The sequence below is a fragment of the Bactrocera dorsalis genome, chromosome 2 (genome assembly GCF_023373825.1).
Source record: "Bactrocera dorsalis isolate Fly_Bdor chromosome 2, ASM2337382v1, whole genome shotgun sequence".
In the NCBI taxonomy this organism is placed as follows: domain Eukaryota; kingdom Metazoa; phylum Arthropoda; class Insecta; order Diptera; family Tephritidae; genus Bactrocera; species Bactrocera dorsalis.
The window spans coordinates 34,409,239-34,426,054 of record NC_064304.1 but is presented as its reverse complement, the minus strand read 5'-3'; the positions used below and the strand labels follow the sequence as shown (position 1 = coordinate 34,426,054).

The 16,816-nt window shown below is 33.1% G+C and overlaps 1 protein-coding gene across 1 annotated transcript in view; it reads right to left on the bottom strand.

Annotated features, from left to right (window-relative positions):
* The window catches only part of LOC105231772 (headcase protein), a 220,597-nt gene that overhangs the window by 131,237 nt on the left and 72,544 nt on the right, over positions 1-16,816 (bottom strand). Inside the window, 1 exon segment of the mRNA XM_011213228.4 lies at positions 3,058-3,154. Coding sequence (XP_011211530.2) covers positions 3,058-3,154 — 97 coding nt within the window.

Below are 16,816 nucleotides of genomic sequence, written 5' to 3'. Positions count from 1 at the left end.
CGTTTGAAATTGCTAAAACTATTTTTTGTTTGAAGATATTATAATGTAAATTAGGAATACATTTTTTAAAAGTAAATATTTTTTATTTCACTTTTTTATTAAAATTTTCTTTCTTCAGTTTTTATTTCCATATTTAGTTTTTTCATTTTATTTTTTTTTTTCTATTTTAATTTTTTTTTTATTTTTTATTTTATATTTTTACATTTTTAAATTTTATATTTTTTTTTTGTAATTTAATTTAATTTTATTTTTTTTTTATTAATTTTTTAAATTATTTAATTAATTTATTGACATTTTTTATGTTTTTTTTTTGATTTATTATAATTTTTTATAAAATGCATATTTTTTAATTTACTTTGTTATTATAATTTTTTTTCTCTTCAGTTTATATTTTCATATTTCAATTTTTATTTTTTTTATATTTTTCCATTTTATTTTGTTAATTTGTGAGGTATTTAATAATTTTATTAAAATGTGTTTAAGTTTGATTTTAATTTAAATATTAATTTTTTTTATCAGCAAAATTTATATTTTTTATTATAATTTTTCTTTTCTTTTTTAATTATTTATATTAAATCTTTTTATTTATATTCTTCATATTTTAATCCTTAACTTATTAAATTTATCTATTTCATATCAGTTTTTAATTTTTTTTACTCGTGCAACCTACTACAGATTATAAGTTTTTATAATTTTGATTTCAATTTATATATTTTTTTTAATCAGCAAAAATATTTTCAGTGCCTGCAATACTGCTGACTTGGTTAACAAGCAAAACTGGCAGTGCTGACATTGTCATTCACAAATACTGAATGATTTTAAAGAATATCGTGCAAGTCATAACTGTTGTTTTATTTCAAAGCGGGTGGCCCAATGTCTGTATAACATCAATAACTAACGAGACAGACAATGAAAGTTGGGGCTGAAGGAAAAGCTAAAGGTAACTAAGTTTACGTGCAATGTTTACATTACAGTTCCCCCACCTTGTTTTTTACCCACTCTTCACGACAACTTCTGAAATGCAGCATCAAGTTACACACATGAAATTCAAGGAGACTTGAACAAAAGTAAAAACAGTTTGTCAATTGATTATAGAAAAAGTAGAAGTATTTTAAGTGATTCTGAAGTCGCAGCAGTAACATTAAGCGGAGGAGGGGAACGCACTAAACATCAATAATTTTCAATAACTGAAAATATTATATTATGTAATAGAAATACCTTAAAAGAAATCACAAACAAATATCCAGTAGAGTAGATACACAAAAATTCCAGAAGCTAAGCTTTTATCTTGAGCTTGCTCAAATTGTAGTAAACAAATATTTCAAATTGCTATAATTTCACAAGGAAAAACAATTCTCAGAATTTCTAGCAGCTGCAAAAAATATGAATGAAACCTAACTGAAATAGCTTGGCGAGAATCGCTCCGAGTCATGGAAAGCTGCTGAGTGTTCTAGATTTGAGTTAAAAACAAAAAAGGCAATAATAATATACAGCATATGGAGTGCAGACGCGAAAAGAAAAAGTGCAGTGACAATACACTTATTCTCGAAATTGCTTGTTATTTTATTGCCATGTTATTGTCTGAAAAACACTTCCGAGTATTTGTACGAAAAATGGTTCAAGTTTGCGAAACAAATAAAAAGAGAAAAAGGAAGGTAGTTTATAGCAGACTAATGAGAATTCTTTTGTAACTTAAACTCTAAATTCACTGGAAATGTCTAATGCTAAACACCAAAATAGCAAATAAACTCGGAAACTAATTTATAGATAATTGTCAACCAACCTAATCAACGATGTTTCACAAGTTCAGAGTTTATTCGTCATTATTTTTTTACATGCTTCCATTACTTAAATAAGATATGGTCTCTTTTGATATAGAACTTGTTACAATAAATGATCTTTTGATCTATAACTTCCGATCGTATGATATTTAGTTGCATAAATTATGACAAAAAAGGATTATTGTTCCATAAATTCTAAACGAAATGAGGTGTTTGTATTATATTCGAGTGATTTGTAAATTAATGGAAGAAAAAGTAGCGCGTAACGGTCAAAAAATTCGTTTTTAAAAAGCATCTCATCCAGTATTAAAGAGTAAGCCAAATGCTTTCATGGGATCTTAATACTAAAAAGGTAGGTTCGATTAATCTGGTAGGCCAATAAGCCATGCATGGACTAGTTTTGGTCGATACCTCCTCTAGTGTATCACACCATGGGGAATCCAGATGCTTACCGCGTAGTCTTGTCAATGCAGGACAAGTGCACAAGAGGTGTTACATTGTTTCCCTGGTGCCCTCATAATGTGATTATTATATCTTATAATATTTTGAACTTAAAATTTCAATCAGAACTGTACACAAATGCATATGCAAGTGTAAGAAAATAAGCATCCAGATTAGATATTTTTCTAAGAATTCAGTAGAGTTAGAGAACTGCATAGGAAGTTCTCGCTGACAGTTGACTATGAATTCTAATAAACTAAATACGTGCGGATCTACATATGTATGTATATACTCATTTGTAAATGTAAATAAGTTGGTGTAAATGCTGAGTAACTGGAAATTCCACGCCCTCACAAGAGAAGAAGAAGAAGTAGGGAAACGAATTCCCAATATTTACTTATTTAAAAATAAAAATATGGGAATTTTATAGATGTATATATTTTTACAATCTTTCACGGCTTTTGAGGAAGCAGAAAACTGTTGAGATCACATAGGTATGTATGTATGTATATGAATATAATATACTAGTGACCGCATTCGATTCATCACTCACTATACGAGTATATGCGACCACTATTGTCCAAAAAACTTATATATAACAGAAAAGTGTTTCGTAGATGAATTAAATACAACAAATTAAGTATAAAACTGATTAAAGTGGCATAAAACGCTTACTATATAAACTTTATGCGATTATGCCAGTTTATGTGACTTATACCACTTTCTTGTTCTACTCGTCATTTGCTAAACTTTGGCGGACGTAATAAAGCTATTATTAGTAACTCATTTTTGATGATGAGGAAGCGGATTCGCCTTGTTCTAAGCATAAACTTACCTTAACTTGATAGGAGTTCAAGCGTGTCTTCGGCAACAAATTGAATGATGAAAAGTCCAAGCGTCGCGAGAAAATGCCATTGCAGCCAGATGTTAAGCTGTAAGGAAAAATAAGGAATTATTAAATATGGTTGGCTATAAAAATTGTTTTAATAATTAAAATATTAACATTGAAAGCTTATAGGTCATTAAAAAACAAGCTTTTCATATACATAACTCAATTTCGCTGTGTCAACATCAATTAAGAGAATGAAAATAAATAAACAACAATAAAACGGAAATACATTTTTTTATATTGTATCGTATATGTACTCCTCACTTTTTTGCTTTCTAAAATTAGTGCCAGCTTCTTAAAATAAACAGGCAACGCGCCGAAGGCAGGCAATGCGAAGGCGCTAACGGCAACCAGTTTTTAATTGAGAGCGGAAAAGAATAAAAAAATTTTAATATTTCGTTTTCGCTCGTAATTTAGTCACATGCTTATTTTTGTTTAATTTTTGGTTTATTTACATTCAACATTTACGCTTTAATCATAAATTTTATCGCGGATTTGCAGGGGATAAAAAGAAATTTTACCACACTTGCAATGCTGTGGGAATAAGTGTGATATTGCTATATAATTTTATAACAAAAATAATTGAAAAATATGTATATTTTTCTCAAGATCTTTTCCCACATAAATATTAAACCTAAATTTTAAATATTTTTTATTTTTATCCTAAAAAATATTTGCCCAAAAACAACACATTAATGGTGCCGCAGCCACCGTATTTCCCAGAACTGGCTTCATGGAACTTTTTTGTTTTCAAAACTGAAGAGGCCCATTAAAGGACGACGCTACACTAAGACTAAGGAGAGAAAAACTGCATTGAATGAGGAGCTGAATACAAAAAAACACTTTTGGAGTGCTTTAAGAATAGAAAAAAAACTGGAATAAGTGCAATATATTTGGAGATGATTACTTTGAAGGGGACCAAATAGATATTCATGTATAAATAAATACTTTCTTAAGAAAACAAATTCGTTAAACTTTTTGAACAAACTTCGTACACGAGCGATTGGAGAGTGGGCCAATGTAAACAGTTAAAAATAAATGTTCAAAAATTTCGGTAAACAAGAAAAAAAACCTTAGGAAATTAAAGCAGTAAACTCGCTAAATAAGAAAATAACAACAACATTTTGGAGAAAACAACTTAAACAAATAAATAATATGTGCAAACAGCGTGACACAACAAAGCGTCAAGTAAATTTAAGCGCAAAGAGATAAAGTGGCGAAAATAAAAAGCGACAATTAAAGAAAAGAACTGAAAAAAAACACAAAAAAGCAAAAAAGTCAAAAAAGAACAAAAAACTCAAAAATAAAAAACTAAAAACAAAAAAAAAAGTACTACAAAACCAAAAATAAGAACAACAAACAACAAAAAACAAGAAACGAAAAAAAACACGAAACAAATAACAAAAAAAGCACAAATTATAAGCGACTTTAAATTAAAAGTATTAAAAAACGAAGACAACCGAAATGTGCGAGAAGCGCACCGCTACCCGCTGAGGTGTTGAGTAATTTCCAAGCAAATTTAGTTATCAGCTCATGGTGAGAACGAAGTCAGGCAAAACAAACAAAGCAAAAACGCCAAAAACAACACATGCCAAGCGAAAAAGTGCGCTGCCAAAAAGTAATGGCAAAGTAAAATTAAAAAACAAAACAAAATAATTTTCATATCATTTAACCTTGGCATTGAATATAATTTTAACAGTCGCGAGCAATATGTGTGTGTGTAGAAGGAAATGCGAATAGATAAAAGAGTTTTGATAAGTAAGAGTATTAATGAATGGCATGTGACGTGCTCAAGAGTTATAGAAAAATCAAAAAGGGAAGAAGTAAAAAAAAAAATTCACAAAAAAAATAAGAAAAAAATTATTTAAATGAAATTAATAAAAAAATTAATAAAATTAATAAAAAAAAAAAAAATAAAAAATTAATAAAAAAAAAAATAAAAAAATTAAAAAAAAGATTTAAAAAAAATTAAAAAAAAAATAAAAAAAAAATAAAAAAAAATAAAAAAAAAATTAAAATAAAAAATTAAAAAAAAAATATATAAAAAATTAATTCAAAAATTATTAAAAAATAACGCTGGAAATTTTAATATTTATTTTTTTCACAAAGAAAAAGAGCTCAATAAAAATTTTGAATGATAGAACTTTTGTTGTTATACAAATCAATTCTTTTGCGAAATAATAAACAAAAACAAAAAGTAATTACTTTTGAAAGACATAAAATATTTCTCTGCCGTTGTTGTTGTAAGTACTTATATTTGAATGAAATTTCAGTTAAATACGCCACTGAGCTTTTTAATACTGCTTTTACATTCAACAAAAAGCAATAAATAATAAAATCAGAAATTCAAATCACAATTTTTTGTCAGACTTTTCGACGTCAGAAATTCCAACGCGTTTTAACAGCTGTTAGAAGTCTTATCTTATTTTGTTTTTAAAGTATAGGCAAAGAATAACAGCTATGATGCCAATAATTTGACATTTTTGGGAGGTAAGTAACCTAAATTGATTGATCGGTGTTCTAACACGATCTCAAGTGATGGTGGAACTCAACATAGAGAGATCGCCTAGTTTCGCAGAAGATACTGGGTACAGCTGTATATAAGAAACTCTAGCAATGTAATAACTTCACAGATTAAGACCTTTGATACGATTTTACACCTAAGTAAATGCCTAATTTCTAACGGTACGCAGGCAGAACCCATCGAAATATACAACTATTTTGTTTTCTGACTGGAAAATGTGTTTGGTCACCATATACGATGGTTGAAGCCGGAGGTGTATAATCCTTTATAAACAGTTACTCAAAAAATTCGTTTAATATAACCACGAAATCTACTCTCCACACTGTGTACAGTGAGACAATCAAAGAAAAATATTTCACTTCACCGTTGTCGAACTAAAGGCGTCTAAGAAACAAGGCATGGTTGAAAAGCACTTTATCGTTTTGAATCTAAAAAAATTAGTATCATCAATGACTGACATAAAATGTATGTATGCGAGAATTCCAAAGCCGTACACTCATACCCACTTGAGTAATTTTGAAGTTTTTTGAGAGCTTTTTCTTCGCACAACGTTTTCAAAATGCCATTAAATTGACAATTCCCTTCAGTAATTGCCTTATGGTAGTCATTAATTTATTCACAGTTGTCGTAGGTGTCATTTTCAATAGGTACGGCAAGAACTACTATGTTCTAAGCCTAGATATACATATAAATGTGCCGATTGACCATTTTTGAACACATTTTATTATGTTCTGGCACCTTGAATTTTTGTCTGACAATTCAGAAATAAAGTCAATTTTAATATATTAAAGAAAAGGCGAAACGAGCTAACGCATAATTTCGGAAGAGGCTTCAAGACAGAAGAAGCTAAACAGAGAGAAAAAAGCAAAAGCAATAAAACTAAAAGAACGTGGTGTATTCATTGTGGCTTAATGTCACACGTTCGTAACAACAACATAAACCAAAAAAACAGCAAACAAAAGCAACAAACTGAATTCAATACAAAACGAAACCAAAAAAAGAACAAATATACAAAAAGAAAAACAAAAAAAATTATACAGCCAATTAAGACAAAGCAGCGGAAGAAGCTTCAGAATTCAAAGTCAAAAATATTAAAATTAAATATAGATTTCTTAACACAAACTCAAACCAAAAATTGCGCATGTGATTAACAAAAATAACTTTAAAGACTATAGGCAACAATCAACTTGGTCTAAAAAAGAGACCAAAATAATCAAGCAAAATTTGTTAGTAAACGCTATGTAAGTCGTAATTATGCAACAACAAAAAAGGAAACAATTACAACAAAAAACAATTTCGGCGCTTGAGTAGTAGGCCAATTACTGCCTACTGCTGAGCGCGAATTTATGGTCAACGGTTCCACCAGCTGACTTTGACCTTGAAAAACGTGAAGTAAACAGTCATTAAGAGCGTGGTAAACACGATGTTTGCGGCTAACATACGCCAAGCGACAAGTGACAAGCAAAAAGCCAACACTTGCGTATGCGAAAACAGTTGTCAGAACTAGTGGGACCCGAACAAATTATGTCAACAATGGCTGTGTAGCGGTATAAAAAAAAGTGAAAATTTAAACGATTTTGCAGACTGGTGAGAAAAACAAACGCCTGTATAAGTTACAATAATGTTTGAAATCTTTAAGCGTAGAGCAATATTTCTTTGGACAAATATTTTGTTATCGCATATAAGAAAAGTAAATAATTACAGAGTTGTTTTTTGTTTGTTTTCAGTTTCGGTAAATAATCAAAAATAAATGAAAGCAAATTTGCTGAGACAATGTTGCATATTTGTGGAAGATATCACAAATAACAACGTTCGTTCGATATTTAGTAAAGCCTTTTCAATAATTTTCACACCAAAGTGTTGCTCAATAAAACCAATGAGTCGAAATTAATTTTCAAACACCACTTAGACGATTTTTATACAAACTTGATATAAGACTACTCAAAAGTTATAAAAAAAATATAAAAAAAATATTAAAATAAAATATAAAAAAATATAAAAAAAATATAAAAAATATTAAAAAAAAAAATAAAAAAAATTAATAAAAAATATTACAAAAAAAAAATAAAAAAAATTAATAAAAAATATTAACTAATTACAAAATGTCAAAAAAAAATCACTACAAAAAGTCTAATACCCTGCACAACAGCAACCGACTGCATTGCGCATATTATATTCAGCGAGAACGCCATGAAATAAATCATTTTGAAAAAGCCACAAAATTTCCATTAATGCGTATATGTTTTGAGGACAACCTGCAAATCAAGCGCTGCCCACAAATACAATAAAAAACAACAAAAACATTAATTTATGCTTGTTTAATGCAAAGCCGATACGCAGCAGCCGATAATTACACGCTGCAAACGCATATTTGTGGCAGCCAACGTGGCAAAAACAAAACAGTCAATCGACAAGTGGACTTTTCAAAAATACATTAAAAACTGGTAGCGTTACAAGCGAACAATAAACGTGCCGCATAAATCATAATTGTTGCTGAAAAACATAAAACCAACGTCAACCTGTCGCAAGAACTCTGTCGAGCACAACAACAAGCAACACACTGATGTTGTCACGAAATGAGTCAACATGAATGAAATCAACAGGCGAAAAAGGTTAAATGTCAAGCTGCAGCAATAATAACCACGAAATATGAATACATTTATGCGAAAAGTTGATTGAAAATTCCGAAAGCGTAATATTGATGGGAAAGAATTAATGAACTCGTATGTAATATCACAATAATGAAAGAAAATATAATTAAACAGCGCGTGCAAAAAAATAAAACTCAGAAAACTTAGAAAAAATAACAACATACTGCAAAGTTTCTCATAACCGGACATATCGCAGTGTTTTATCCGGCTATAGGAGCTGTTCAGTATGTTGACGAGGATTTCGACTATTAGAATAAAAGTCAAAAAGAAAATAATAAAATACAGTGAAATTTCCCATAACCGGACACGTCGCAGTGTGTTTGTCCTATTAAGGGAGCTGTCCATATAACCAGACATGTCACAGCACTTTTGTCCGCCTAAGGGCGCAGACCATATGGGGGCATGGCAAACACTTGTATTTAAAATGTTTTTATAGAGCCAGAAGATGTAACTCATAACTATAATTCCATCAATCAATAAATTCGAGCCAATGCCAGCCAGGCATGGACCTTCAGAAGCTACATACATTGGATAACGAGGGTAATCAGGTCCGTAGTGGCTTAAGATATGACGAAAAATCTTGACGAGGAATTCGACTATAAACATAAAAAAACTAAGTTTTATACGTCTTCTTCAGAGTTTGAAAACGATTACATTTTTAGTCAACCTTTCTAAAAAAAACAATAAACTAACCTAACCTAACACTCTAAAAATACATTCGAAATTAAACATGGCTTAATTACGACACACTCCTTCTTAAACTGTCTACAGCCTCACCTCACAACGCCGCCATCATCGCTCATGCATTGAGAGTTCGAGCGCGCTACTTACCGCTACAATTTGACAGCTGTGACATTTGTCGAGAACGTACCCCCAATCCCTGACAAAGAAAAAAGTACTAATAGGCGAATTGAAATGGAAATTCAAATCAAATCGAAGCAAATCGAAGAATCGAACGAGACAATTACAATAACAACCAAAAATAAATCAACACAGTAAGCGTAACAGTGCTTTATGCAAAACGTGACAAATGCCAATAAGTGGAATGGTAGAGGAATGGCGAATTGAGTGAATGAATGAAAATGTTTGCATAAAACGTGAATGTCAGCGGTGCAACAGAGCACATGAACTCAACTGAACTAAGAACTGAATGGAAACGAAGTGTCGCACAGCGCCAGGCAGAGGAAGTGGCAACTTAATTGTAGCAAAAGCGTGATGTGGTGGCGCCACAAAACGCACGCCGCAAGCAATGTGTCAGCAAATGCAAAGCACTTACTCAAAAGCGTAATAGTTGAGATAGTTACACTTGCCACATGCAACACAGCGTTGCTATTTGCGGCTAAACTAATAAAACAAATAAATAATGTACTGCATGGAATAGCAACATTTGCGGTACATTGCGGTGGATTGTTGCAGCAGCACGAAGTTCAACTTTGGCAATATGAGTTGGGTAAAAATTGTGTTGCAATAAAAACTAGAGTGGCAAGTTGCTGTTGCCGCTAAGCGCAAATTAACAAGCGTCTAATAAATGCGAGTAAATTAGGTAATTAAAGTGTATGCAACCAAAATAAAAAAAATATATATAAACAACAAGAACAAACGTTGAATTCAGTTGCGCGGGAAATATAATAGCCTTCATATAAATGTTTCTGCACAAGAACTTGATTTTTACTGTTCAGTTTGTATGGCAGCTATATGCTATAGTAGTCCTTTGTAGACAATTTCTTCAGATATTGTAGTGTTGCCTTGGATAATATTATATGCCAAATTTCATGAAGATATCTCGTCAAATGAAAAAGTTTTCTCTACGAAGACTTGATTTCGATCGTTCAGTTTGTATGGCAGCTATATGCTATAGTAGTCCGATTTCGGCGGTTCCGACAAATGAACAGATTTTTGGGGGCAAAAAAAACGTGTGCAAAATTTCAGATCGATAACTCAAAAGCTGAGGGATTAGATCTCATTTATACAGATGGACCTGGCTGATCATTAACATACATACACATATAGTACATACACAAATATATTTTTTAGGACCTCCAACGTTTCTTTTTGGCTGCTGCATACTTCCTGACAAACCTAATCTACCCTGTTCAGGGTATAAAAATCAAAACCGAAGCATTACAATGTGCGCTGCTATGCAACAACGGTTCAATAACCCCAAAAACTAAATGTGGCGCGCTGGCGTAAATAAATCAGCTGCGTTTTGGTGGAAGTGGCGGCGCGAAAGAACAACGCTGAAGTGCGCTTATTAGCACATGCTTGTGCAAAAAATAATTGTATTTTCATTAGATGTATGCATGTGTTTGTTGCACTTGTTACCGTTGCACGGAAAAGTTTGCCGAAATGCCACCAACAGCGTGGCGCCGTCGCCGGCACGAACTGAATACAAATACACAAAACTAATTAGTAAATATTAAGGTGAAAACATTGGCGGTCAAAGCATGGGAAAAAACATCCACATGCATGTATGTGTGTGTGTATGTGTAAACTAGTGCAAGAGAGTTGCCAGTAGATCGAACAGAAGAGATTAATTGCGCGCGAAACACAAAAAAACAACAACAAAGTCAAAGCGAAACCGTGATGAGTAAACAATGCAAAATACAAATTAGTTGTGCAATGCAGCAGAGCAAAAACAACAAAAACAATTAGCCAACAAAAAAATGGTTCGAACATTTTTCCTTGTATTTATTTATGTCGCTATTAATAAACAAATTGGGAACAAATTGAGTGTACGCCACATTTGGCAGCGTTTAGCGGCAATCGAAAGCCATAGCAACGACACATATCGAGGAACATAGATATTTGAATGTATATTAGGGTGGTACTTAAGTGATGTCGAAAAACAAAATTGGCTTGAATTACACTTTAGGGTCCTAAAAACATCAATTGGTATAATAATAAAAAAAAGTTTTAAATAAAAAAGAAATAAAAACAACAATAAAAAAAATTAAAAAAATATATAAATAAAAAAAATTAAAGAAAAATAAAAAAAATTAAAAAAAAAATAAAAAAAAAATTAAAAGACTGAATAAAAGAAATAAAAAAAAGTAAAAAATCTATAAAAACAAGTAAACAAAAATTAAATAAATAAACATGTCTAATAAGGTTTATATGAAATATAATCTCGTTTATTTTGTTCGTCACTAGTCCGTGTTGCTCTTGAAAACGTTGACTTCGAAGTGGCCGCCATTTCGTAACAAAATGTCAATATTAAAAATTTGTCCGTACCACCACCACTTGAAAAAGGTGACCCTAAAAATTTGGTAAGTAGACTAAGTTCCATTTTTTTAATTCGTTCAGATAGTAAGTGCTCCTGAACCAAAATAGCCCGGAGAGGACCTCTTGAAAAACTTGACTCTGAGGTAGACGCCATTTTGTATCCAAATGTCAATATGAAAAATTTGTCTGTAGGGGACCTTATGAAAAAGGTGCCTCCAAAGATTGTTCCAGTAGATTAAGATAATGATTTTATTTTGTTCCTCACTAGTACGTACTCCTCGAACCAGAATAATACGTAGAGAACCTTTTGAAAAAGTTTATTTCAAAGTAGCCGTCATTTTGGAATGAAATGTCAATATGAAAAAAATTTCCACATAAGACATTTTGAAAGAAGTGGCATTAAAGAGTGGTCCCTTTGTTATTTTGTTCTGATAAAGGATGTGTTCCTAGAACAATAGTGGTCTGTAGGGAGCCTACTGAAAATGGTGACTACGAAAATTAGTATCGAAATGTCTTTGAAAATTTCGCTCGTGGCAGCCCTCTTGACAAAATTACTCTGAAGACTGATCTCGTAGCCGCCATTTTGTAGGGGTTCTATATAAAATTATTGGTCAAAAAAAAAAAATTTGATTGCTTTTCTTATTCTCCAGAATAAAATGTCAAAGTGAAGCCTTCTTTGCGGACTGGCTAGACCAGCGTATAAGCAGGATAGAAATCTATATAACCTATAAGTGACTATCACGTTTGAAATAATTGGATTCTGGAATTAACGAAAGCAAGGCTGCAACATAAATAAATCGACGAATTAACTTTTAAAGACCACCTTAATGCATAGTCAGTGGCTACATAAAGCGCAGAACCGTAAGTTTTGAGAGCAACAGATCGCTTCAGCATTGATAGATCGCTTAATTGCGATAAGTACGGGTGGGAGCACCATGTAAGGCAGCACAAAGCTTACGAGCCAAGATATTAAATATAAGCTATTAATTAAAACGCTTGAGGAAATAAAGAAAATAAAACTAGAAAACAAAATAAAATGAAAAAAATAACGAATCAAGCTAGTTTCACATACAGAAAGCCAAAAGCCGACCAGTAGCCACAACAACACAAACGCCACGATTCAAAGCGAAAATGATTTAACGCACTAATGCAGGCGTAATTGCAATGGCCGGAGTAGTATTGGATTACATTGTGAAATGCTTTTCATTTTAGGTAATCGTTTGACTTTTTGCTTGCACCGAGTAATCGCGAACTCATTAATCAATTTGTAGGCAACAACAGCAACAACAAGCGAACACACCGATTGCAATGAGTAAGCGTTGCGCCTTAAGCGCTCATCCACAGCCAACAAGCGCTGTTAGCGGTGGGTAAAAGCGAGCTATATTTCCCCAATCTACTTATGTATAACGTGCTTCACGTTTAGACAGCCGATAGTGATCTGGTGCTACACATTTTACGTGCAAATTAACTCGAGCAACCAATCAAACGGTGTACCACCCACGTGCCACTGTGCGCCACCAAACCATCGGCAAGCAAGCGGGTGCCCACTGCGAGCTAACTGCTGCGATTAGCAGGACACACGCCGCTGCAGTTGCACGCGAAATGTGCTGCTAAAGCTTCGGGAATAAAATATATGCGCGAAAATAAAAATTAAATCGTTGAGCTTGTTTGAAATACGAGAAATTGCATAAATGTGCACATAAATTCCAGTAGATTGAGATAAATAAATATTTTCAGCCAGTTGGCAGTTGTGCGCGAAGCTGATATTGTTAGTTGCAACATAACACTCATTTTGGTGATGCCAGATTAAGTGAAAGTAAAAAAAATAAACAAATGTTTATGAAATTCGAATGAAGTGTGAATTTATTGGAAATTCGGCGGTTTTCACAACTTTTTTAGCTTTTTTTACTTCAGAGGGCTATAGTTAACTGACATCGGAGTATTTGAGGCTTTCGTCAGTCTGAAGAAACTTGGGAGCTCAAGCAACAACTGATTTCCTTCCCTCAATACCTTGATTTCTAGCATAGATTTTTGGAATAATCTTTCGAAAACTTCGAAGAGTCGTTCACCCGAGCGTCTAATTAATGAGAACCATTGCATATCAGATTCTTAAACATTATGGGAACTAAGTCGGTGAATAGTTATCTTCAATCGCCAAATATGTTCGAATAATCTAGATTTCACTCGTTGTGTCCTCCAAAATATTTAGTCTCATCACATGAGTGCCAATGGGACAGTGTTCAGTTAGAAGAATACCTATCATGGCAGCGATAAGAGCGTTGTTAAGAGCTCACTGAACCTTTACTTGAGTTCTATTTTGGACCAGAAGACTTTCGCAACTCAACAGGTGCCGATTACTAACCAACGTTCGCTTAGCTTGCACCAATAGATCCCGCGATAGAATACACGAAGACATGGGAACCCTTACTCGAATCTGGATAAGGCTGCCTTTTCTTGTAAGTCCATCGGATAAAGTATTTTCGTCAAAGTGGAGCAAAATTGCTAATAAGTAGTATTGGGTGTCAACGAAAGACAGTTAGATATGGGAAAACGCAAGTCCACCAAGCATCACTTTAATGCAGGGTCAAGGAGATATGAACAACAATTTCGATGATAATCATGCAACCGAGCTATCTTCAATACTCTGAGAGGACATAGCCAAACCAAGAGATAGTAAAGGAAGACAATGATTTGTGTATGACTAATCCTCAACACAGTGAGGCGATTTTAGAGGTGTGGTAACTTATCTAGTATGCTAAAATATAGGAAGAGTTCGATGGCTGACCCCCAAAACGGTGATCGCACTTGTACTGTATGGGGTTTCGTGAAGCTATAAAAATATAATTTCTGGGACCGAACTTCTTGGGCGTTGTCTACTACTTCCATCAGCTCAGTGGGATATTTGATAGTGTGAGTTGTCAAATGTTTCAGCCTTGATCTCGCAAACACGGAACAATCAATAAGGAAGCCTTGCGATGTTTCTAGCTTGTCTTCTGCCTCAAGCTTACAGCGTGGATGCTGTTAAGGCTGCTGCTGCTCCACTAATAGGTAGACTCAAGCCTTACTGAAAGCAAAGGTACTAGACTGAAAAATTGCATAGGTTAATTAAACCCGGACGGGCATCGTTATTTTGCTGCTGTTTGCTAATCGACTATCAAAGTCTGTTTGTCGAAACGACTAACAAAGCACGTCCAGGATTAAGAATTATGGTATTTATAAATACTTTTTAGCTTTTTTAGATATCATAATTTTATAGTGGCCAATCACTTACTATTTTTATATCAATTTTAAATTACATGGCAACACTGACAACAATCTGTAACCAATATAATGTCGACCGAAAAACAACTAGACACAAACAATTACAACAAAAATCATGATAAAAATATCAAATAACACAGTTTGACTGCAAAAAGTGGCGAAAAATAAGCACGAAGCCAAACTTGATCAAACTTGATATGAAAAATATGAAATTATATATATTTATATACCCTTCACACTATTATTTGTGCAATATAATTTAGATGGATCGTTGCAATAAGGAAATTAATCAATTAAATTAGCAAAGAGGCGTGTCGCGGTGTGCAAAAATGCAAAGCTTTACGTGAAAAATTTTGTTTTCCCATTGCATACACGCTTTCGTGTTAATTTCTGGACAATATTCATTAAACCGCCCCGCTTTTGCAACTGCAAATCAAAGGCTCCAGCACAGCTAACCGCGATTATAAGCATTCGTTTGCAAAATTTCTCATTTTTACGTGGCTCCCGGCCGCAAAATTCCAACAGATCGCAGCGCCAACAGGAAAATTACACGCTGTGTGTGGGTGAGTGCGGTTGCCGCAAATGCGCCAGCCAGCAACAAAGCGCAGGTTGTTAGCGGCAGCAACGCCCGCAGATTAGCTTGCTGTTTTCGATTACAATTTTATTGCTGTTGTTTTTGTTTTATTTTCATTCCACAGAAATTTAGTAGCACCAACGACTGCACACTTTTCACTTTATGATCAACTATCAAACAACAATAAAAAAAAATAAAAATAAATCGCAAACTACCAAAAAACCGACCGACCGGCAGCGCAAAAATAACTGACGACCACTCCTTTCAATTAAAGCCCGCAAGCTATAAAGGTGGCAGTGGCGGCATTTGCATTGTTGCAGTTGCATGGCGGCTCCTGGCTGCCACCACCAGCTGGGTAATCGGTGCTGGCAATTACCAGCGCTCGCTTTCGGGTGGAAGCTGCACGTAAAAGATGGTAGCATTTGATTTATACTTTGCTGCTTTGGTGCCTTGGTAATTGGTAGCGAAAATGAAAGTGAAAATTATCATACATGTGTATGTGTGTGTGTGTGGCTTAATAAATGCATATCCCCTGGGTGGACGAATGTAATGTGCTTAAGTTGAACGAAATTGGAGATTAACAGTTTGCAAAGGAGAAACCAAACAAAACATGAATCAAAGGCGATAAAAAGATTTGCCCATAAAACATGCATATTTTGGTGGAAAAAAAGAAAAACAACAACAACAAAAAGTCATAGTGAATTAGTTAAATGGCGCCGAAATATAAATTAAAGTCATGCATACATGTAGAGATATGCGGTGTGGCACCTCCGATCATAAAAATATGTACTGCAGCACAAAAAAAAAACAATATGAAAACATATATGTATGTATGTACATATGTACATATATGCTTACAAAAATATATCGTTATTTTATTAGTACTGTTGTTAAGCGTTTACCAGCATTAATGGAGAAGTCACAAGTCTTTTGGCTGCCAGCTGCTTGCAGGCGCTCGCGCGCTTGTGGCAACTTCAACTTTGCCTTTTGCATGCACACTCTCGCTTTCGTATTAATTGCCTTTTACTGTGGAGATTTCAATTCGATTTTCGGGGCTTGGTTGTGAGCAATTTTATTTGCGCAATTGATTGAGAAATTCGTACGGAATTGAATTATTTATTTATATATTTTTTTCGATAAAGTCAAGCAAAGTAAATGTTTTTCTTAGAGCAAACATGCATGCAACGACTGATATAAACACTTATGTATATACAACAAATACTTTTATCCTTTTAAGTAAATAATTCAATAGTTTGTTCTTCAGTATATATTGCTGAATATTTTTAGATTGAAGCAGAGATTTGTATTTACTATAAATTATTGCAACAATTTGTGAACAACAAAGACGGCATGAAGCTTAAAAAATATGAATTAATTATAAAAAAATTAAACCGAAATTTTCCAATTAGACATTTTCGCAAACTGTATTGCTATCGACGAAGTAGTTGCTTGAAAATTGCGCCACTCAATTTC